Below are 25,686 nucleotides of genomic sequence, written 5' to 3' on the forward strand. Positions count from 1 at the left end.
TTTCCTGGAATCTCTTGAAGAAACAATCAGTGAGTGTCCTGAGTCTGTATAAGCCATCTTGAACTCTACTAACAATCATGATGGCAACAAGCAGAGCCTGCATGACATAATTTGAAGTTACCAGTGTAGTGTTCATGTAAATTTTTCTTTGCTTGTGAAGCAATAGAAATTGAGTCTACAGCCTTTGATTTTCAATATGGTTGTGTTTGTAAATATTGAAATTGGGCAATAGGGAAATGTGAGCTGTTGTTTGGAATCTTGAAGTAGTGATACCTGTATGATTGAACAATGGATAGGTAAGTGCTTGAATGAAGTCTAGAAACAGGCCCAACTGAGTCCTTGCCAACCAGCAATCATCCGTACACTTTTTCGATTCCACACACTATACAGAAGACATTTAACCTGCAAACCTGCACATCTTTGGAGTGTGGGAGGAAACCAGAGCACTGGGTGAAAACCCACATGGTCACAGGGAGAACGTACAAGCCGCATACAGACAGAACCCCATAGTCAGGATCAAACTCGGGTCTCTGGTGCTGTAAGGCAGCAACACTACCGCAGTGCCACTGTGACACCACAGTGGTACATTAATGGTAGAAAGCTGGTGATGATGCCTTCCATGGCTTTGATGAAGGGAGAAGAGTGCTACCAACAGAACAACAATTGGCATGTAAGCATTAGTAACACTGTAGAGCAGATGGGAGAAGAATGTGCTTTTATAGGAGAATGAGTTAGCTGGTGATGGTGGTAGAGATGCACATACGAAATGAGTAGAAATGATGGTTGAGCATGTTGATTTTTCAAACTACACCTTTTTGCCATGCTATTATCAACTAATGTAAATAAGAAAATAAACCTAGAATTCTTTAATAATGAGATTGTATTTTAAAGCTACATCTTTTTAAAAAATCAAATATTTTATTTGACCGAGTTTTATTCTAAAATATTTTATCTTGTCAACCACTGTACCTTTTAAGAAATATTGTATATATGGAAGAAAATCCAGCAAATTACATGATCTTGACTGAACCATCAAAATGTGTAGTGGGGACAAATTATACACTATTTTTGAAAAATAAATGGGATGAAAGCTTAAATGAAAAAAAAAATGCATAACTGAGGGGAGAACACCATATTATGGGCTTAATTGGGTATCTTGACCAAAGAACCTGCTGCATCACAATGTCTCCTTCTGCACTGTATTATCCTCTGGTTCTGGTATCACCTCTTTCTTGTGGATCCTCAGATTGTTCTACTACATTGCCATTAAAAAGAGTGTTCTACTAAACAGCTTCCAAAAGGAAGTACTTTTTTCTCATGTGACTCTCTTAAGGTAAAATACTGTATAGTTCATTTTAACCAAGATCTCCGAAAATGTCGACAATTCCTGTTTTCTTTTTCGCCTGGGAGTGACATTTCTTGGACCTTTCCAACAAAATTTGGGAGCATTACTACATGTAATTCATGTATGACCAAGTTGCAGTACAAAGACAATCGGACTTGTGACTCTAAGGTTCCAGCTACCTTTAATTTTGTGACCTTCTTGTATTATTGTAAAAAGTAATGTCAACTGTAAAAAGTATTTGATGAAATTCCAAGTGGTTGTTTGTGCTAAGTCAACTCAATGCTTTTGTTCACAGATGAATGCACTCTGAATAATGGAGGATGCAGTCACCACTGTATCTATGTACCTGGAGAAGGCATCGTGTGCTCTTGCCCTACAGGAATGCATGTGAGCTCAGACAAGAAAACCTGCATTGTCCTTGATTATTGCAAAAAACATCTCAAGTGCAGCCAAGTGTGTGAGCAACACAAAAAGACAATTAAGTGCTCATGTTACGAGGGATGGATGCTGGCCCCTGATGGTTCCAGTTGCATTAGTTTAGGTAGGTCATTGCAACTTTATACATTGATCTATTAACATTTTTTGAAATTATATAATAAACTCAGGTGTATGCTTTCTTTAATAGATCCTTTTGAGCCGTACATAATTTTTTCCATCCGTCATGAGATTCGAAGATTGGACCTTCGCAAGCAAGATTATAACTTACTGGTCCCTGGCTTGAGAAACACAATAGCAATTGATTTCCATTTCAATCAGAGTTCTCTCTATTGGACCGATGTTGTCGAAGATAAAATTTACAAAGGAAAACTTTCAGAAGTTGGAGGTATAAAGTTTTATCAAACTGCTTTTTAAATTAATTATCTTACTTCGCCCTATAAACACCTACAATTGAAGATATAAACTATTTCCTTTGGGCACAATATGTTAACAATGCACTAAATAAGCTAAAATGTTTTCCAATGATTTCTGACGTAGATGAAATAGTACACTTAAGATAGGCACAAAATGCTGGAGTAACTCAACGGGTCAGGCAACATCTCTGGAGAAAGGGAATAGGTGATATTTCAGGCTGAGACCCATCTTCAGACTGAGAGTGAGGGGAGAAGGAAACTAGAGATATGAAAAGTTACAGCAATTTTCAGAGCCGGCACCGATGGCCAAAGAGCCCACAATGGTCTATTGTTGACTGTGGAGGAGGCGATAACAAAGGGATACGAACAGTGAAACTAACAGGACACCGAGGATGGGGGAGGGATATGGAGAGAGGGAATGCTAGGGTTACTTGAAATTTGAGAAATCTATTCATACCGCTGGGCTGTAGGTTGCCCAAACAAATACATTTGTCAGTTTAAGATTTTGCAAGCAGTTCAGATATTTCTTTCCACTGAGTTCAAAATTGAAATGTGGCATTATTATCAGGTTTACATATACAAACCCTTCCCAAATCCTTAACGCTGATAAAGTAGGATCAGTCTGTTTCAATTGACTTTGTTTCATTTACTAACAAAGGGAAATAGAATTTGGTTCCCTGTGGATGATCAGAGATCTGCGTGCAATTGTTTACAAAGTTGTAAAATTAATAAATTAGAGAACTCGAGTCAAAGGCTAGGATAATGAAAGAAAAAAAGGCCGTTAGTTTATATTTTGCTTTCTTACCACAAGAGACTTAAGAGATAAATTACTATGGATGGTCACAAAGGAAAATAATAAATTAATCCAATAACTGGAAGATGGGAGAGCGCTTTAATGCTCCTATTCAACAAATTGGTGGCTAAGACAGCTTTTTGCTAGGTTTCTCCATGTCTTGTGTTTAAAATAGGATGTCAGTGCAAAATATGAGCAAAATTGTTGAACTGTGCTGTCTGAAAAAATATTTGATCATTATGGAGCATGAACATTCTGTTCAGATTATACTGATTCTTATGTTTCTCAGTGGTGACATTTCAAGCACACAGAGTATGTTTTTACTTCACTCCAGTCAAAATGTCAGCCCATAGATTTTACTCCCACTTTTTGTCCTACCATTTCTCTATTATAAACAAATAAGGTTGCAACTGAGAACAGGCTGTCTTGTAGGATCAACCGCAATGAATGGCGGTGCCGGCTCGAAGGGCCGAATGGCCTCCTCCTGCACCTATTTTCCATGTTTCTATGTAACCACAAGTTTATCATTTTATAGGCCTTATCTTGTGAGTAAATCAGAACTCTGGAAGGCAGCTTTGAAGTTCTGTTGTTCTGACTGGATTTAGAGTTTTGTAGATGCAGATATTGAGATAATTAGGTTTTCACACCCCAACTAAATTCATGGAATTTTTTTTAAACAATTTATTTCATATTGTTTTTCCCCCTAAAAATAAACTTCTGAATAAAAACTGTGCAAAACCTCTTCTGACATTGTCAGTGGCTATACATACATTCATTAGTGTTGTTAGTATCACAAAATGCTGCAGTAACTCAGCAGGTCAGGCAGCATCTCAGGAGACAAGGAATGGGTGACATTTCGGGTCGAGACCCTTCTTCAGTCTGAAGCACCCATTCCTTCTCTCCTGTGATGCTGCCTGACCTGCTGAGTTACTCCAGCATTTTGTGATACATTCGATTTGTACCAGCATCTGCAGTTATTTTCCTTCATTAGTGTTGTAATTGGTAGTGTTCACAGAACTATCATTATATCAGGCACCCCTGCTATTCATGGGGCTCCCTGGGATGATATTCCTTGCCATTTTTGAGGGGCATCTTGAATAGACACTGCTCCCCAATGTGCAGAAGCCGAAAGACCCTAAATTGTGCTCCTCATTGAGGTTTGGCATTGACTGCACCAAGCTTCTGTGCATCCCTCAGCACATACTTCTGCAGTCTAAAATGGGAAAGTCAGCAACATTCCCTGACAGATATCTTGCTCAGCTGGGAGATCAACAAGGTTTGGGCAGACAAAAGTGTGTCTTTCACAAGTTGATGACCTTCCAGCAGCACTTCATGCCTGTCTCTGATTGTATCCCCAGCACAGTCCGTAAATCATAGTCTGTTGTTACGGAGCAGCTTGGGATAAAACGTGACAAGAACTCTTGCATCATTCGCCAGACTCTTTTCTAAATCCACACTCTGCAGAGAGGTGGACAACCGTCTCCTCTCCGCAGCAGTCACCCCGAGGGCTGTGTGCACTAATTGCAAGATTCTAGTGGTGCAGGAAGGATCTGATTTGGAGAGCCACCCTCACTGCTTGCCAAGCGAGGTCTGGGTCCTTGTTGGTGAGTTCTGATGATGAGGCTTTTTGCCAGGCAAGCTGGGCAGTTTGTACAGGGAACCACGCCACAGGAACCATCGAGTCCTTTACCTGCAGTGCCTGCAGGATATTCCATGCTAACTACTGCTTAATCGACTTGTGTTCAAATGCGTTGTGCTGGATGATCCTTATGAAGAACCTTACACTTCACAGGACTTGCTTTTGTTTCTCTAGTCCTCGTCAGACTTTATACCTTTGTACCTTTGTACCAGGATTGTACCTTCCCCCTTTATTCTACTGATTCACTTGGAAGGTTAATGATATTTAGAAGGGTACAAATAAACAAAGCATCTGCCTAATAATTAAATTGTGAAGATTATTATTTTGGAAAAGAATATGCACTTGGTGAATAGCTTTCTAATTTTATATCCTCTGGCTCTGAATAAATGCCCACGTTTCTACTGGTTGTCCTTGTAGACTACTGAGCTGGCTTACACAAGGACATAATGTGGTGGAGTAACTCAATGAGTCAGGTAGCATCTCTGGAGACCATGGATTGATGACATTTCAAGTTGAGAACAGTGTTAAGAAGGGTCCCAGCCCAAAACATCACCGATGAGTTACTCGAGCACTTTGTGCTTTTAGAAGTTGTATTTGTCTTTGTTTTATCAGTATTCCATGCAGAGAGAACAGCTGCATGTATTATTGCTTCATATTTGCTAAGGGTAAAACTGAAACAAAAGAATGCATGTTTAAAAAACTGTTTGTTTTTCAACTCATTGTGGGTTTCTCAGATAATATATTGCCAAAGGGGCAACATTTGAAAATGAATGATTTTGGATCCAATGGACATATAGAGCATCGAACATCATTACTATGTAAAACTGTTTGATGAATTTTTGATTCAGTTTCTTGTTTCACCAGATTAAGATGAATAAAATGATTGTGTCAACTATCTATTGAATATGGGTGGAAAAGTAACTGCATTTAGCAAACTTTGATGTTTATGTAAAATAATTGTTTTTTCCAGCTGTAAGCAGTGTGGAAATTATTGTGCATCATGGGTTAGACACGCCTGAAGGATTAGCTGTGGACTGGATTGCAGGAAACATTTACTGGATCGACAGCAAAATGGAACAGATTGAAGTAGCAAAACTTGATGGCACCTTGAGAACAACCTTAATTGCTGGTGACATGGTGTATCCGCGAGCCATAGCTTTGGATCCTCGATACGGGTTAGTTTACAAGCTTCATTTTATTGAACTTAGATGTGGTGAGAATATTTGTAATCGTCAATTGAAAGAGCTTGACAAATGTACTGAAATAAAAACTGAACATGCTAAAAAAAAACTTTAATGTCCAACACTAAAGGGCATAGCTACAAGATAAGGGGGAATGTTTAATGGAGATGTGCGGGGCAAGTTTTTTACACAGAGAGTGGGAGGGGCCTGGAGTGCCTTGCCAGGGGTGGTGGTGGAGGCAAATACAAAAGTGGCATTTGAGAGGCTTTTGGATAGGAACATGGAAGTACAGGGAATAGAGGGATATGGAACATTTACAGGAAGATGAAATCAATTTCCCATCATGTTCCCATTTGGCATCATGTTCGACACAAACAGTGTGGACTGAAGGGCCCATCGTGTATTCTACAATTCTGTGTTCTATGTTCGAAGGCAAAGATGTCAAAATGAAGGCTACATTGATATTGCTAATGATAATATCCCGAGTATCTCTTGAGCGTAGAAGTTGGAAGGTCATGTTGCAGTTGTATAAGACGTTGGTGAGACAGTATTTACAATATTGTGTTCAGTTCACTGCACCATGTTATAGGAAAAATATTGTCAAGCTTGAAAGGGTTCAGAGAAGGTTTATGAGGATGCTGCCAGGACGAGAGGGTCTAAGCTATAGGGAGAGGTTTAGTAGGCCTCTATTCCTTGGAGCGCAGGAGGATGAGGGGTGATCATATAGAGGTATATAAAATTATAGATCGGGTAGATGCACAGAATCTCTTGCCAAGAGTTGGGGAATTGAGGACCAGAGGACATAGGTTCAAGGTGAATGGGAAAAGATTTAATAGGAATCTGAGGGGTAACTTTTGCACACAAAGGGTGGTGGGTGCAGGGAATGTTGCGGCTGGGACTATCTCAATGTTTAAGAAACAGTTAGGCAGGTGCATGGATGGGACAAGTTTGGAGAGATATGGACCAAGTGCAGGCAGGTGGAACTAGTGTAGTTGGGACATGTTGGCCGGTGTGGGCAAGTTGAGCCGATGGGCCTGTTTCCACTCTGTAACACACTCTGACTCTATCTGATTTACTTTGTAAGGAACTCCTGTAGGAGTGACATTTGAAATGATTAAAACAATTGTCTCTCTCTAAAGCTTACAAATAGCAATAAAATTGTCCTCATTGCTTTGTTTAAATTAGCCTTTCATCATAACCTTCTGCATGTTATAACTTGCAAAACTGCAAGGCAATGACGACCTCCTACAAAGAAACATCTCGCCTCTTACCTTCACAGTCTGGGGTGATAACATAATCTTCACTTGCACGGGTAAGTGCAGGCTGCAACAACACTCAAAATGTCAACAGTAGCCATGAAAAAATTGACTGTCCCCATCGACCTTACGTATTGTTACATATTACAGTTAGTCTGGCATCAGTGGTGGGGAAGATGCTGGAGTCAAATATAAAAGACGAAATTGTGGAGCATTTGGATAGTAGTAACAGGATTGTTCCGAGTCAGCATGGATTTACGAAGGGGAAATAATGCTTGACTAATCTTCTGAAATTCTTTGAGGATGTAACTAGGAAAATTGATGGGAGCCGGTGGATGTGGTGTACCTTGACTTTCAGAAAGCCTTTGACAAGGTTCCACATAGGAGATTAATGGGCAAAATTAGAGCACATGGTATTGGAGATAGGGTACTGACATGGATAGAAAATTGGTTGACAGACAGAAAGCAAAGAGTGGGGATAAATGGGTCCCTTTCAGAATGGCAGGCAGTAACTAGTGGGGTAGTGCAAGGCTCGGTGCTGGGACCGCAGCTATTTACAATATACATTAATGACTTGGATAAAGGGATTAAAAGTGACATTAGCAAATTTGCGGATGATACAAAGCTGGGTGGTAGTGTGAACTGTGAGGAAGATGCTATGAGGTTGCAGGGTGACTTGGACAGGTTGTGTGAGTGGGCGGATGCATGGCAGATGCAGTTTAATGTGGATAAGTGTGAGGTTATCCACTTTGGTGGTAAGAATAGGAAGGCAGAGTATTATCTGAATGGTGTCAAGTTAGGAAAACGAAATCTGGGTGTCCTAGTGCATCAGTCACTGAAAGGAAGCATGCAGGTACAGCAGGCAGTAAAGAAAGCCAATGGAATGTTGGCCTTCATAAAAAGAGGAGTTGAGTATAGGAGCAAAGAGGTCCTTCTGCAGTTGTACAGGGCCCTAGTGAGACCACACCTGCAGTACTGTGTGCAGTTTTGGTCTCCAAATTTGAGGAAGGATATTCTTGCTATTGAGGACGTGCAGCGTAGGTTTACTAGGTTAATTCCCGGAATGGTGGGACTGTCATATGTTGAAAGACTGGAGCGACTAGGCTTGTATATACTGGAATTTAGAAGGATGAGAGGAGATCTTATCGAAAAGTGTAAGATTATTAAGGGGTTGGACACGTTAGAGGCAGGAAACATGTTCCCAATGTTGGGGGAGTCCAGAACAAGGGGCCACAGTTTAAGAATAAGGGGTAGGCGATTTAGAACTGAGATGAGGAAAAACTTTTTCAGTCAGAGAGTTGTGAATCTGTGGAATTCTCTGCCTCAGAAGGCAGTGGAGGCCAATTCTCTGAATGCATTCAAGAGAGAGCTAGATAGAGCTCTTATGGATAGCGGAGTCAGGGGTTATAGGGAGAAGGCAGGAACGGGGTACTGATTGAGAATGATCAGCCATGATCACATTGAGGGCGTGCAGCGTAGGTTCACTAGATTAATTCCCGGAATGGCGGGACTGTCGTATGTTGAAAGGCTGGAGCGATTGGGCTTGTATACACTGGAATTTAGAAGGATGAGGGGGGATCTTATTGAAACATATAAGATAATTAGGGGATTGGACACATTAGAGGCAGATAACATGTTCCCAATGTTGGGGGAGTCCAGAACAAGGGGCCACAGTTTGAGAATAAGGGGTAGGCCATTTAGAACGGAGATGAGGAAGAACTTTTTCAGTCAGAGGGTGGTGAAGGTGTGGAATTCTCTGCCTCAGAAGGCAGTGGAGGCCAGTTCGTTGGATGCTTTCAAGAGAGAGCTGGATAGAGCTCTTAAGGATAGCGGAGTGAGGGGGTATGGGGAGAAGGCAGGAACGGGGTACTGATTGATAGTGATCAGCCATGATCGCATTGAATGGCGGTGCTGGCTCGAAGGGCTGAATGGCCTACTCCTGCACCTATTGTCTATTGTCTATTGTCTATTGTCTATTGAATGGCGGTGCTGGCTCGAAGGGCCGAATGGCCTCATCCTGCACCTATTGTCTATTGTCTATTGTCCATTGATTTCCTCTACCACTGGCACATTGTGGCTGCAGGGCATACAACCTACAAAATCCTCTGCAATTCTTCATCTATACTACTCCAAACTTCTCAAACCTACATCCTCTATCACCAAAAAGGGAAAGGAGAGTAAGAGTATGAAAACATCACCACCTTCTCAAAGTCACAAGCTTCCTGAAATGAAAACATATAATTGCTGCAACATTGTTACTGGATTTAACCTGTCACTGCCAATTTTTATTTTCCCCCATTATTGGCCATGATCCGAGTTTACTCGGGGGTGGCCCTGAACAGTTAAATCTTGAAACTCCCTGCCCTGATTCTTCACAACTCCATAGAACTTATTTAGTCACTTGGTGCAAGATAGCAGTCCCATTCCAGGAATTAGCTTGGTAAAACTTTCTTGTACAATCTCGAATCCTTTAGTAAAGTCCCATTTGAAAGGTTAGTGTGTAAAAATCAAAGCGCATGGTTTTGGGGATAATGGCTTAGGCAGCAAATAAAGGGAAGTAACAAATGGATATTTTTGGGTTGGTAGGTGACAGCTAGTTGATGGTAAAGGGGTCAATATTTGGGCCATCTCTACATTTTAGCGTAAGGGTTAGGTTTACTAGTGTCACATGTAATGAGGTATGATAAAAAGCTTATTTTACAGCTATCCAAATAGATCTGAAATACCATAAAAGCAATCAAATCAAACTTAAGTATTTTAGATGAGAAAAGGGGAAGATACTGCATGCAGAATATAGTTCTCAGCATTATAGCTTATCAGTTCCCTAGACAAAGTTCAATGTCCACAATGGGTTAGAGGTGAATTGAATAGTACCCCAGCTTATGGAAGGGCAGTAAAGGCTCACCAAACTGATTTCTAGGATGGCAGGATTGCTACATGAAAAGCGATTGGATGAAAGAGGTTTGTATCCACTAGAATTTAGAAGAATGTGAGGGATCTACTTGGAACTTACATGATTCTGACAAGCCAGAATGACTGGATGCAGTGAGGTTGTTTTTTGTCCTGGCTGGAATGTCTAGAACTCAAAGGCTTGGCTGATGGAATAAGAGATTTGGAACTGAGATGCAAATTTTTGTTGTTGTTTATTTTGAGGGTTGTCATCCTATAGCATTTGCTGCTTTAGAGGGCTGGAGAGTGCAAATAGCTGAACACACTTAAGAAGGGAATCATCTATGAAATGCAAAAAAGCATTACATAGCATCACATGGGAACAAACAGGAATATGGCATTCAAATGGATGATTAACCAGAATATTTGTGTTTGGCAGAGGAGACCTGAAGGACCTAATGGTCTACGTTACCTTGTGTTTTCTATTTCTGTTTTTTTATTAAAGTAAATAGAGAAAGAGCAACAAAAAGGTTTTTATTCATGCATGAGGGATGTGAATTTTATTATGAGTGCTATGGCACAAACACATACTTTTTGCACAAAGAAGCAAGTTGTCATTTACCAATGTATTCATTTTTTTCTTCTTTATGGTGGCATCATGTCCAAATAAAACTCTTAATCCATCAAACAATCATCTGGATAAAATCACCTTGAAAATTGTTGACAAAGTATTGAAATAGTAGATTTAGCAGCAAGAACCTACGTGGCAGCTGATACTGCCAAACCAAAACAAAAAAAATCTGAATAATTTAGAAAGCATTCTAAATAATTCTGGATATATTTGAGCACTTCTTTTTGAACCAATGCTCCAGACACAATTTTTTTCCAGAATAAAGCTGCAAGGTTTTATATGCGATGATACTGTTTTTTTTGTTGTTTTAGCTATAATTATGTAGTATAGATAAACCAAATGTACAAAATATTTTTGCTGATATGGTTTGTACTGAGTGCCCTCCTCACTGGAGACTGTGCTTCGTGAAACTTACACAACTTAAATCCAATCTCCATTTTATGCATATTACAGGGTGATCATCCCTTAGGAAAATCTTTTCAAGAAATCTATGTTGTTGTATTGAAATTCTAACAGCTTCTCCTCTCACTGCAGCTCTCTTTGTGTACATACTGAAAAATAACCTTTCCACCGTGAAACAGTTCTTTTAAGATTGAACAAACTGTGAAAGTGTTTGAGTTGTTGACTTGCTTTAAGCTGCACATTCTCTCCAATGTGCATTAGGATACATGGAGAAAGTCAAATAAAAAAATGTAAATTCATGCTTTTAGCAGGAAATGGTCAAATAATTAGAGAAAGATTGTGTTAAAAACTTGACAGTGCTTGGAGAAATGAGAGCATGTTCAAACACTAATTATTTTTTAATTGGTTTAAAAATAATTAAGTTGAATAGGAATAAAACTATAATGCAATGTCATCTTATAAATAATAACAATTTTGCAAGTTAATTGGCCTCAGAACATTGCCCTTGGTGTTTAGTGGGATAACTAGTGTGAATGGTCAGCGTGGACTCAGTGGGCCGAAGAGTATATTTCCATGTTGTAACTCTAAAACCAAAACGAAATAAAACTAAAACTAATCTTTAAAGGTGTAAGGTAGAAAGAAATAGGAATTGCAATTTTTAAAATATTTTCCTTTCTAAAACAAAAAATGCAAAATAATCAAGGCCTTCTACGCCTGCACCTCCAGACTCAGGAACAGCTTCATCCCCAGGGCCATAGTTGCTATGAACCAGTCCTGCTGAGCCGGATGGTCACATCGCACAGTGAACCGGCACAGATCTACTTGCACTTTATTCTGTTTTAAAACTGTTCTAATTTGTTTCATTGGGTTGCTTAAATTAATACTGACTAGCTAATTAGTTTATTGCATCGTATGGGAGGCGCATTCCCAATCTCGTTGTACCCCTGTACAATGACAATAAAGATATATTGTATTGTATTGTATTGTATTGTATTTCTTTAACTCCAATGCATAATTTAAAAAAAATCTAAGTAGAAAACATTAATAATTTAGTGTCTTTCACTTTCTTGATAGAATACAAGTTTCAGGATAAGCAAAGTATATAAAATGGCTGAAGAAGGGTTTCGACCTGAAACATCACTCATTCCTTCTCTCCAGAGATGCTGCCTGTCCCACTGAGTTACTCCAGCATTTTGTGTCTACCGTACTTAAAATGTAGTCACTCTGTCAAAGTGCGCAGCAGGATATCCAGCCATTGGAAATAAATTAAATGAGCAAAAAAAAAACTTTTTGAAGTGTTGCTTGACATGGATGTTGAATGGGTTGGAGACCTGGATTATAAGGAGATATTGGATAGATTTGATTTATTTTCCCTGGGACAAAAGAGGCTGAGAGATTTCTTGAAACTGCAAAATTCAGTGTTCACATAACCTACTCCTGTATGTACATTTCCCACTTCCACCAATTCATCCACGGTCCCTCTACCTTTGTTCACCTTCTCCATCCTTTTCCCCACATTAACAGGACTCGTCACCCTTCTACACTGACTCTCCTCCCTCTACACTATCAATGCTGATGCAAATGCAAAATGTAGATCAATAGTTTTTTCGGCATAGATGCTGTTGAACCAGGACCAAAGTTGGCAGTGAACAATTAAAGTGAATATATGAAAATCATTTTACATGACATTGTATTTCCTTAAATAATAATTTCGCCAATAAAACTTAAGTTTTAATATGACAACATGGAGAGGATTCTGGAGTAACTCAGCGGGCTGGGCAGCATCTCTGGAGAGAAGGAATGGGTGACGTTTCAGGTCGAGACCCTTCTTCAGACTGATGTCTGAATAGGACATCACATGGATTGGACAGGTTTGGAGGGATATGGTCCAAACGCAGGCAGGTGGGACTAGTGTAGCTGGGACATATTGGCCGGTGTGGGTAAGTTGGGCCGAACGGCCTGTTTCCACACTGTATCGCTCTATGACTATGACAGCTCCACTCAAACGTTGCGTCATGTGGAGAAGGTATGAATGTGAACCCTGTGTAGCTATTTTAAATCTTTCTATTCAGTTGGTGTTTTATTCAGGACATGTAATAACTTGAACATTTTTACTTTAATTGTCTGCAATTTTCTTGGCGAGCCTCCAAAAGAACAAATTGTTTGAATTTTTATTGTATATTCAAACAACCAGCATTATCAATAGTCATGAGTAATAATATTAATGGGTTTATCATTCTAAATAACTAATCAAAGAAAAATTATTATTTCTAATTGCGAAATGTTATCAAGAAACTTCTTGTCATACAAATTTCAGTTTCTGTGTGCATGAGTATTATTGAAAGAGAGAATTTTCATTGATATGTTATCTTTCACATGCCTATTATTTTAGCTGCCCTGAAAATTTTGAAATGATAGCTGAAACCCTATATTTGTATCAATGTAAATGTATTTTTGAAATTGTAAGGAAATATATAAAGATTTCCACCCACCATTTACTTGAGGTTAATGCAGAGAAGGATTGCTGAGATAAAGTAGCAACACATCTCATTGAATGGCAGAGCAAGCACTGGGATCAAATGTCTTATTTCTGTCTCTGCTTGTGCAGTGAGATAACATCAGTTAATCTTCTTAAGCATTCCCTTGGGATTGAAAAACTTGCTCTCCCTCTGGTTCTATGGATTCTGAGGTGATGGACAAGACCTTTATGGAAATCACAGATAAATTCACGGATTAGGCAGAAGGTACCTGTCGGGGCGAGTGGGTGGGGATTTTGTGAGATAGTGCACTCATTGTGCTGCTTATAGAGATGGCTTCTGTTTGCTCCCAATTCATGTTGGTTTGGGTTGCAGAGTGGAACAGCTTTGCAGCATCAGAAGCTTGGGTACAATTCTGACTTCCGGTGCTGTCTGAGTGGAGTTTGTCTCTCTGCCTGGGAAGACTTCCTCCAAATGCTCAGGTTTCCTCCCATATTCCCAAAACATACAGGTTCATATAGGTTAATTGACCACCTTAAGTGGCTTTTAGTGTGCAGATGAGAAGTAGAATCTGGGAGTAATTGATGAGAATGTCAGGAGATTAAAAAGCATGGGATTAATCAAAATTAGGTAAATGGATGGTTGATAGTTAGTGCAGCGGTGAGTAGAATGGCTTGTTTCCTTGTATTTCTTCATGGTCTATCTCCATCTCTCCATTGCTCTTTGGTCCCTTTGTCCTAATCAATTCAGAAGGTTTTGAGGAGATGACATTGCTGGTATTTGTCCACTCTTTTAGGCACTTTAGATCTCAAACGCATTCCTGAGGGCAAGGATTATGACTTGCAGGTCGACAACAGGATTTGAGCCAGGACTGGGATCTTGATCTCCAGCACCTTTTTCCTCAGTCAACCAAAAACTGTGTGAGAGCATTGAAGGAAGCTGTGAACATCATTGATTTCTGCCTTCACCAAACTTTATTTCTGAGTTCTGGGAAGTGGTCTACGTGCTCCAATGTTTTTGTACGAATCTTTATCACTGAAGGGCATTGTGGTGAAGTGGAGGCAGTGAAAGACTCTCCTCCATCCTTCAGTGAGCGAGTCAAGAATTGCTTGGACTTCATCCTCTAAGTATATCTAAATTTAAGCATTGTTGTCATATTGTAGCTCAATTAGCAACATTCTAGTGTGCAATCACCATGGGTTGAACAGGTTCTTGGGTACAATTCTGACCTCCGGTGTTGTCTGAGTGGAGTTTGTCTCTGTGCCTGGGAAGATTAGTTCTGAAGATCAGCCACATCCCATGGGAAGTTTTGTTAGTTGTAAAAGATTGAGAAAAAGTATCAGGTGAATAAGGCAGATCTTTCTGACATCAGTCCTCACTGAGATTGCCTCTTTTATAGACTTGCCGGTTAGAATTGGGGTTTTTTGCATGCTGTTGTGAAGCACATGTCAAATGGAGACTGCTTTACTGTAGGCTGCTGAATTTGAGGAAGGTGTTCTCCATTCCCTCCTGATTGATGAAGACAAAGACTTTAGTGAGGTCAGGAAGGCCATGTACAGTGTCTGCTTTGGTCCCTCTCTTGGATTTGATGTGCAGTGGAAATAGTGTTCAAGGTGCCTGTGGACAGATTGAATGCACAGTGTGATTTAGGGAGTAGCTCTTTGTCTACTGGGAGGAGGCCGTAAAGATTGACCTCGTCATGAAGGCAAACTAAGGGCAATTATCAGAGGCCAAAAACAGAGCTCACTGAAGTGAACTGACATATTAGGTTAAAGGATCAGTTAATCGAGATGCAAAGGGTGATGTTTAAGGGCATCTTTTTAAAAAAACACAGAATAAATACATTTCAACGAGATAGAACAATTCCAAGTGGTGAAGCCACCATCTATGGTTAGCAGAAGGTTAAAGAGAATATCACAGCTAAAGAAAAGGGATATAATTCTGAAAAAATAGGTGACAGATCAGAAGAGTGAATTAACTATTTAAAGATAATGCATAAATAAAAGAATAATAAGGAAGAAAAGATTGAATACAATATGAAGCTATTGAGAAATCTATCTAACAAAGACAAATTATAGAGATTCCATTTATACTATAAAAGAAAATGGATAGGATAGGTTTAGAAAGATGTATGCCAAGGGTGGGCAGGTGGGACTAGCGTAGTTGGGACTTTTTCCACGCTGTTTGAGTCTATGACTCTAAAATAGTTAACAAAGTGAACATTGCTCTAATAGAATATGATTGTGAAGAATTAATAACAGAAAACAAGGAGTTTGTCAGTGAATTAAACATATATTTTCATTCAATTTTCACTGTAAAGGGTACAATTAACATCCCAGAAGTAGCTACGAATTGGGATGGAGGAACTCAGGAAAATTAGGATTAATGGGGCAGTGGTTTTGAGCAATTTGTTGCAGCAGTGGCTGATATGAGTCCTGATGGAGTTCAACCTTAGGTCTTAAGGCAAGTAGCCAGCAGATTGTATTACACAGAAAGTATATACTTTCCCCCTCCCACCCTCCCAATTCCTCAGAAATGGAAAAGGTTCCATTAGATTGGAAAATAGCAAATTATCTTATTTATTCAAAAAAGGGAAGGGAACAGAAAGCAGACAACGATAGGACAAGTAAGTTAAAATCTGTCCAAGGAAAAATGTTACAAAATATTACTGAAGATGTTGCACAAGGGCACATAGATTTAAAAAAAAAAAAGTAATCAAGTGAAGTTAACATGAATTTGGTGAAGTGAATTGTACCTTCCAATTCATTGTAGTTTTTTGCCGTGGCTGTGTGTACAGTGGACAAAGGATAACTGGTAGTTTTTCTAGAAGGCAATTTGTGAGATGTTGCATTAAACTTTATTACAGAAAAAGAAATGATATAACAAGAAAGTTTTGGTTTATGTAGAGGATTGACTGGCTAATAGCAAACAGGTTAGACATGAAGGTATATATTTTTTCTGGTTGTGCAAGGTCTCATGTGGTGTGATATAGTAATTGGCGCTGGGGCATCAACCTTTTGTAATTTATATTTAAGTGAATTGGATAAAGGCACCAAAATATGATTGCTTATTTTTTGATGACACAAAGATGAATAACCTGTGGAGAGGTCATAAAGAGAACACAAAGGTATTTCGCTCGGGAAAAATGAGTGAGAAAGATCTAGCAAACAGAGTATGATCTGGGAAAAAACTTAAAATTGTCCACTTTAAGATAGGGGATTTGAAATAGAGAAGAAACTGAATGTAACACTGCATGGTTTGCATGAAGGTTCAGCTGTACTTATGAAAATCAATTGGAAATGGATGGGAAAGTAGTAAGCAAAATCAAATAAACTGCAGGTGCTGGAAAGCTGAAATAAAACAGAAAATACTGCCAACAGTTTATCAGGCAGCATTGATGGAATGAGAAATAGGCATAATTATTCAGGTCAGAGAACGTTTGTCAGTACACACAAATGGCACGGTTATTTTTCAGTCGTACAGCGCAGTCGCGGAATCACATCTGGACCTCTGTACACAGGATTGGTTTTCCTCTTTAAAGAAGGATTTAAATGCTTTGGAAACACTGAACTAATACGTGGAATGGGCAAGTTGCCTAATGCGGAAATGCTTGGCTTGCATCTGTTGAAGTTCACAACAGTGATTTGATTGAAATATTTACAATCCTGTGGGGTCTTAACATGGTAAATGTGGAAAGGATGGTTCCTCATGGGAGAATTTAGAACAAGGGCGGTTACTGTTTAAAATAAGGGGTCACTTATTTATGACAGCGATGAGCCAATTCTTTTCTCTGAATGTTGTGCATCTTTGGTATGATCCTTCTCAAAGCCTGATAGAAGCAGAGTCCTTGAATATTTTAAGGGAGAGGACAATAAATACTTGATAAGCAGAGAGGTGAAAGATTACCGTGGGTGAATGACCTAAGGTTGAAATCATGTGAACCATGATCTTATTAAATGGCAGAGCAAGCTGGGAAGACCACATAGTTTAATTCTGCTACTAATTCAAATGATTATATTTTGCATTTCTTATCATCAGACAACAAAAGCAATATGGTAAGCAATGTAAACGGCCTCATTCATTCATCAGCTGTGACACAAAAGCAAAGAAGCCAAATCATTCAGCTGAGATTTAACACACACCTAATTATTCAGAATTAAGCACAAGCCTTTATTATTTGATCGGGTGTGTTTTTACCTACTTCTTTGAAAAGTATTTGTTCATATGGCTTACAATTCTTTATCCCAAAGAATACTAAATTAAACCATGAAAATTTCTATCAGATAACTTGACAATGTCAAAGTCGATTATCATCTACAGAATGCAATAAGCAATCATTCAGATATAGACCACTTCTCAGGACCTGTCAGAATAAATTTGGGAATATTTCAGTGTAATTTTAAAAATCTTCAGTAATGCATTATTCAGTTTTGGTCCACAATGTCCCAATTATTTGACATTATCCTCGAGCTAAAGGTTTAATGAAGTATATGGCTCAGAGGACTCTGCCATTGTTGCTTGGCAACTGGCCACAAGTTATGTAGAAGCAACTCGCTTATTCTTTTCATCCTCTCTGAGAGAAATCTCCTTCTGCACAGTACTATCTGTGCATGAGAAATCAAGGTAATGTTAGAGAATATTGCATAAAGTGTGAGGAGTTTATCTAATAGCTCTTTTTCTGTAATTCAAAACATCATTTGAAATTATAAATAAAATGACAAATCCTATTGGAATATCCCCAAAATCAAAAGCCAGCAATGTACTTCCTTATTAATGAACCAATCAATTTATCTTTTTTCACATAGGAACTAACAAGACATTTTTATTTCATCCGATGCCTAATATAAAACAGCAATTAGAAATTTTGAATTCATAAATGTTGGCATTATCTCTCTTTATTTTATTCATGTTGCACAGTATAATATTTTATGTTGTAGCTACTCTTATTGAATACAAGCCAAGACCAAGAAGAAAATGGTTACATCCACAAGGAAGTATAGCTATAAACCATGAATGCAGCGGAATATCAAATACTGCTTCATTTTGTGTTCCTCAACCAGGAAGAAAAATCTTAGTTCAGAACATTTCAGCCAACATATTCTACAATGTTTTTACTGCTGTGTTGAGGACCCAGTGTCCATTCAGTCGTTACTCTCTGTTCATAACACCAGATGTGTTGTACAATGTGTGAGTGAACTGTCAAATCTGGGACTTATACCATACAATTTTATAGAGGTCTTTTCTCCACTTTCTGCATCCATGGGATGGGTGAGGTTCTGGTGGATTGGGTTGGTGGCTGGAGGGACAATCGAGGGGAAAGTGATTGGGGTGCAGGTGGAACTGGATCAGGGAGTTTAAAGCAGATTGCAAGGAAGGGGGACATGATTGAGCAAGGTTGTGTGGGAATGGCTGGGGAGAAGATTAGGGAGACTGCAGTAAAATTCTAGAGGGGCAGGGAGAAAATTGGTGGCATATTGCCAGGGTGAAACATAAGAAGACAGGAATGACAGAAGGTGGGAATAGGCATCCAGGTGTGACATGTGAGAACTATTTATCCAGACATGAGGAAAATTGTGATTGCCTGAAATAAACTCAAATCATCCTCAAAGATCCTTCATTTGGGGATTGGCTGGCAGTGGCTCAGGTTGGAATGGACCTTTCAAATATATTAATTGGTAAATATCTTCACTTCACTTGCACAGTCATATCTGTGCTTATGCATATGAATTGCATGAGCAATCAGAAACATATTACTTATTCACAATCTGGCACAAGTTTCAGATAAAATTATATTGTGTCGCACACATGATATTATGCCATGTAAGAGAATTTTTTGCCTTGTGCCAAGATCTTGGGTATCAATAAATAGCAATTTACACATTTGCTTTATTTAATTTCAGTTAACTTGGCTTTGTCTTTTTAAACAGGTTCTAATATTAAGAGTTTAATGAATAATAAGGCAAAAATAAATGGTGTAGTATGTACCTATAACTCCCATTCAGTCTTCAAGGGAGTTTGATCCAATTCCTACAGGTTAACTTTATTTCTCAATTGTTTCAGTCACCTTTCACTTCAAGTGTTGCAGCAAATCCCAAATAGTCTGAACCTGTCCAGTCATTGTATCATTTTTGACCAAATGTTTATTCTGAATCTTAAAACTCGAAGCCAGACAAGAGCGACAGAGCAGAATGAAAATGGAGAAGACAGCTGGAAGAAGATGAGTGAGCAAAAGTAATAGAAAGAGAGGGAAAATGTCACGCAATGTACAAGAGAGGGAAAAAGACAATGTGGAGAAAGTGACAGATAATAGTTATGTGGCAAACCAACATTATTATGATATTTGGCATTGAATCAACCAATGTGCGTGTCTATGTATATATTTATAATTCAGACAGGAAAACCATTTTGAAAATCAGCAGGTAAGCAATGGCATGTATTATAAAAATCATTAGCACAGATGCTATGTTGTGGAAAACAATAATTGTCATAACTTATTTGGTCAGATTCCTGTTTTGGACTGACTGGGATTCCAGCTTCCCACGGATTGAGGTAGCTTCAATGAGTGGAGCAGGAAGAAAGGCCATCTACAAGGCTCTGGGGACTGGTGGATGGCTCAATGGACTGACAGTGGACTACCTTGAGAACAGAATCATCTGGATCGATGCCATGTAAGATTAATGCTTTTGGTCTTTGAAAAACGTGAGCTTGTTCCTGGAATATATGTCCAGTTATTGTTCCTCCTTTAAAAATAATGGTGCATCTCAACAATTGCTTTAACTTTTTTTTCGTAAAAAGCATTATTTACTGACATTAAATGCTTTTGTTTTTGTTGGTCTGCATCAAGAAATGGTTTGGACATTTTTATTTGACAAAGTGATGGAAACCAATCAATGGTCTAGATTTCATTCTTTGTCTTTCTACCCATTCCAACAACTTTGTTGTTAAAAAAAAATAAAAAATTCTCATTGCCTTCAAATAATTCCATGCACGGAAAGCTTGTTGTTTTCTTGCCTGTCAGAATATCTTAACTACATATTTGGAACATAAACAAGATCTCATTCATGTACATCATGGGTGGTTTAGAATATGCCAGAACTGAGAAATTTGACCACAAGGACTGATTGGATAAATCACTTCTTCCCCTACCTGCACATTTAGGCTATCCCAAGCCTTCTTGGGAAATGTGAACCTTTCAGACAGTAGATATGGTTATCATTGCAGCAGGCAAAGGATTTGAATTTGGGGTCATTCCACAGAAGGACAGCCACATCAATAAGCAACTGCAGAGGTGGACTCCTCTGTATCTGAATGAATGCTCCTTTCAAATTAATCTCATAATCCCATATTTCTCTATCACTTTCCAAAAAGGCCCTTCCCACTCGAACCTGCAAGAAACCATTCACAGCAGCACAAGCAAGTATTCTCAGCTGTATTTCCACAGCTCCACATTCCCACTACTCATATCTGCTCCAAAGCTTTGTTAGCTCTGTGTGCTGCAGCATACTGATTTTGCAATAAACAGGCATATTCTCAAATCTCTGCTCGAGCTTGCTCCACTCAATTCCGGACATCTCTACCAGTGATTTATTAAACTTAAGTCAGGCACCAATCTGAAGAAGGGCAACAGCATTGGTAAAACTAAAAGTCCAATACTTTATCAAGCCAGAGGTCTACAATTTATTTTCATTCGCATTGCTTTTTTTTTTGTTCTAGGTCTGATGCTATTTATTCAGCCTTGTATGACGGCAGTGAATTAATAGAAGTCTTGCGTGATCATGAATATCTTTCGCATCCTTTTGCGGTAACAATGTATGGAGGTGATGTTTATTGGACGGACTGGAAGACTAACAGCCTTCTGAAAGCCAACAAGTGGACTGGCCACAATGTTACGGTGGTACAAAGAACCAGTGCTCGGCCCTTTGACCTTCAGATTTTCCATCAGACAAGGCAACCACGAGGTAGATACGCTGTTCAATTGATTATTGTTTTATGATAGTGCAGAGAACAAGATGGTGTAGTTATATTTGCTTAATATAAAACACAAGATAATAAATTTTAAAAATTGTTCAAGAGCCACAGCTTCATTGTGACTCGAGGAGTTGTCTTCCCCTTTGCATCCAGTGATCTTTTCAAGGAATCATCTACGAGAAAATTAACTGAAATGAATTAATCATAAGATCATAAGTGATAGGAGTAGAATTAGGCCATTCGGCCCATCAAGTCTCCTCCGCCATTCAATCATGGCTGATCTATCTCTCCCTCCTAAACCCATTCTCCTGCCTTCTCCCCATAACCTCTGACACCAGTACTAATCAAGATTTATGGAACTGCTTTATTGCTTTTGGCTCCAAAGTAATTGCAAAAAAGCTAACTCTGGAAGTAAAAGTGGCAAGACAATAATCATACCAGTTTGATCAGTATTCTGGAAGAATCCAGTATTTTCATTTGCCTTGAATGTCCACTTCCAAAGGCATTAGGATGGAAGTGTCATTAAAAAAAGATATCCACAAATACCTTGGGCAAATGGGAGGCATAAACTTCAGTCACTACAGTTCACAATCAGTTTGTATGCTATTGAAGTAACTATGTTGAATAAAAGACAGTGTCATATCAATAACTCGGCCCAGAAGAGCCACTTGCAAGAGTCTAGTATACTAAATCCACAAACAAATTGTATGTTTGGACATATTGAGCCTGTAGTTATCATATGTTTGTTTATTGAGATAATGGACTCTCAAGAGTTTGCAGGTGTTAGAATTATGTGCAAAAAACAAACTGCTACCTGAACTCGGTTTAGTTGAAGTTTGTACTATTCAATAGCCTCATGGTTGTAAGGAAGAAGCTGTTCCTGAACTTGGACATCATAGTTTTCAGATTCCTATACTTTCTTCATGATGGTAGGAGTGAAATGAAAGCGTGGCCAGGGTGAGGTGGGTCCTTGATGATGCCGGCTACCTTTTTGAGACAGAACTTCTTAAATATCCCTTCGATGGTGGGGGGACCACTGAAATTAGGAGTCAGAATTCAGATCAGCTAATGGCCAATGTCACTCTGTAGGCATAGTTCAAATACAGATGGTAGAGTGAACCTATGCACAAAGGCTTCACAACGGCTATTATGACATTAACCCATCAGCAGCACTTGATACAGCTTTACACCTGCTGGCACTGAGGGAGCAGAGTGCTACATCTCTGAGTTGAGATGTTGCACCTGCAAAAAGATATGTGTGTGAGGTCTGTTGTACACTGCTCCATGGGGAACTTGTAATCCTTGAAAAGAAGCATGCCATGCTGTCTGCTGTTCTCTGACAAAAGAGAACAAATTGCACTCAGCTCCTTGAGAATAAAGCGAATCAGTGAAATAATTTATGTGTGGTGACAGCATTCTGTCAGTGATTTCAAATGTTTCCAACTCCGACAGGGTGGGGTCCAGATGCATAGAAGTTCCTGCTGATGGCTATTTTGACATTCAAAGTGCTGCAGTGCCGAACAGCATCGTGCAGGCCCTTTGGTCTACCCTGTCCATACTGTCAAGTACCTGTCTGTACTTATTCTATTTACCAGCACTTGCTCCACAGCCTTCTATATCTTGGTGATTTAAGTGTCACTGCAGTCCAATCTCTAGCCCACTCAAGCTGAAAAAAAACAATCTTCCTTGTAGCCCCTCTAATTCTCTAATTAATCTTTACATTACACCTATGCCCTCTGGGTTACAGGCACTTCTGTGGTGCAGTAAAGTTTGCTGCAAATCTACCACATCTATGGTGCCTCACTTAGAACCCCTCTCAACCTATTCCATTCCAAGGAAATCAATCCCTGCTTATCTAGTTTCTCCTCACCCCTGAAACACTCCATTCCATGTAACATCCAAGGGAATCTACTTGTCACCTTCTCCAGGGCAATCTCATCCTTTTGATACTGTGGTGACTAAAACTGCGCATCTCAAACAATGGACGGCAAATTGATATTGGATTTGATAAGCACTTGAAGACCCAAAAGGCTTTGGATCAAGAGCTTGCAACTAGAATTGATCTAATCTCCATTTGTTGGCTTGCATGGCCACAATGAACAAAATGGCTTTATTCTGTGTCATATAATTCTCTAATTCTCTGATTCTATTGTAACCAACTTCTGTGGCACATAATTCACTAATTCTTTGATTCTATCGTGACTGTTGTCATGATATGACATTCTTCATTCTTAACGTGAGCAGGAACTGCTGTTATGCTTATTATTATTTTGCGAGTATGCCATTCGACATGACTTGCGTCATAATATGTGTTCGTGCATAAATCAGATTCCACCTTCGAACCATAAAAACATCGGTTGCATTCAAAATAGATGTTGTGCCTCAACTACCTGACATTTTGAAGAACTACCAATGCATTTGATAATCAATGAATGATTTTTGAAAGTATCATCACTGTTATTTAAATATATTTGCCAGCCAAATTTGCATTCTGCAAATTGCCACGGAATGCAAGGACCAATTCCTGCTTGTTGTTGTTTGACGATTATGCTTTGCTTGGAATCTCTAAGGAATTTCTCTTATTGCCCTTGTTCTTTCACAAATAATGCCATGGAATATTTTAGTTTCTGGTGAATTGACAGATGGTTCAACAAACCTCAGGAATGAAATGAAATGTCAGCTCAGCTTCTGTGCCAAATTACCTCAAGGAAGCTTGAGCCTACAGCAACATGAAGTCGTGCAAAGCCTACCGACAGAGAAAAACTAATACTGTAAACAAAAGTAGTACAGCTAGCATAAACATATTTCATAACTCTACAATCATCGGAAATTTTGAGAGTTGTTCAAAATGACCTTTGACATTATGAGAAAGCAGGAAATGTCATTTTGTCAGCTTAATGATTGTAGGTACAACAAACAGTAATTTATAACAAATACAATATTCAGTACAAGATCTGCAGAGGTTCACCCCAAGACAACTAGGGATGAGCATGAAATATGACTTTACCAGCATCACCTCCATCCCATCATCAAATTACAAAACAACCTTACAAGTTCCCCTCTGAGTCAGGTACATGTCGTGATCAATGGCAGATCATGATGAGTCTCAGAATGTAGCTGAGAAAACTGTAAAATTCATCACTATAACATACTTATAATGCACCGTAACTGAAGCCATTTCAAGAGCCTGCTATCAAACAGAATTTATACCTTAGACACATTTGAAAATATTATGGCAGATGACCAAACAGTTGAAAAGTATTAAAGCGAATCTTAAAACAGATAGAATGGGTTAGAAAGGTTATTTTGAATTTTAGAGGCATAACCAGCAAAGAGAAACTAATAAGAACATGGATAGTCTTAACTTTGAAAGCTGTGCATGAAACTTAGAAATTTGTAAATCTGATGTAACGTACAAAAAACAGGAAGGACCAGAGGTAGATTCTTGGGGATTCCAGAGGTAATGGCACAGGAGAGGAGAGAGAAATTATTATACTTTTCTTTTTTTCTCTGGCCATTACTAGCTAAATAGAAATGGAGCTGGTTGGGATCAGTCTCAACCAGGTGTCTGACAAAGGAATGGAGCTGAAGAGGTGATTATGCTCACCTTTATTATAGGTTGCAAACACACCCAAGATTGAGAAAAGACAACGTATCACTGCACACTGATAAAGTCAAAGAATCATGCAGAACAGAAACAGACCCTTCAGCCAGATTGTCCACGCCAACCAAGCTGCCCTGTCTAAGCTAATTCAATTTGCCTACATTTGGCCATATACCTCCAAACCTTTCCTAACCATGCACCTGCCCAGAAATGTTGTTATTTTGCCTACCTCAACTACTTTCTTTGGCAGCTCATTCCATATACCCACCATCCTCAGTGTGAGAAAAATAGCCCTCATGTTCCTTTTAAATCTTTCCCCTCTCACCATAGCCCTATGCCCGTGCAGTATCCAGCTTTTGATATCCCTAAATTGGGTAAAATACTATGTGCTTTCACACTTTCTATGTCCCTCATGATTTTAATATACCTCTCAAAGGCCACCCATCAGACTCTCGAATTCCAAGGAATAAAGTCCTAGGCTGCCCAACCTCCTTATGGTTCAGGCACTTTAGCTCGGGCAACATCCTCGTTATTCTTCTTTGCACTCGATCCAGCTAAATGGCATCTTTCCTGCAGCAGGGTGACCAAAAGTAAACACAATATGCCCAGTACAGTTTCACCATCATCTTACTGTATAATAGAACTGTACT

At 39.1% G+C, this 25,686-nt stretch overlaps 1 protein-coding gene across 1 annotated transcript in view; it reads left to right on the forward strand.

Annotated features, from left to right (window-relative positions):
• The window catches only part of LOC144595762 (low-density lipoprotein receptor-related protein 1-like), a 1,259,652-nt gene that overhangs the window by 807,458 nt on the left and 426,508 nt on the right, over positions 1–25,686 (forward strand). Inside the window, exons 23-27 of the mRNA XM_078403382.1 lie at positions 1,641–1,886; positions 1,971–2,168; positions 5,599–5,803; positions 19,968–20,132; positions 21,178–21,422. Coding sequence (XP_078259508.1) covers positions 1,641–1,886; positions 1,971–2,168; positions 5,599–5,803; positions 19,968–20,132; positions 21,178–21,422 — 1,059 coding nt within the window. The remainder of the gene's footprint in view (positions 1–1,640; positions 1,887–1,970; positions 2,169–5,598; positions 5,804–19,967; positions 20,133–21,177; positions 21,423–25,686) is intronic.

Source organism: Rhinoraja longicauda, chromosome 8, assembly GCF_053455715.1.
Source record: "Rhinoraja longicauda isolate Sanriku21f chromosome 8, sRhiLon1.1, whole genome shotgun sequence".
Classification (NCBI taxonomy): Eukaryota; Metazoa; Chordata; class Chondrichthyes; order Rajiformes; family Arhynchobatidae; genus Rhinoraja; species Rhinoraja longicauda.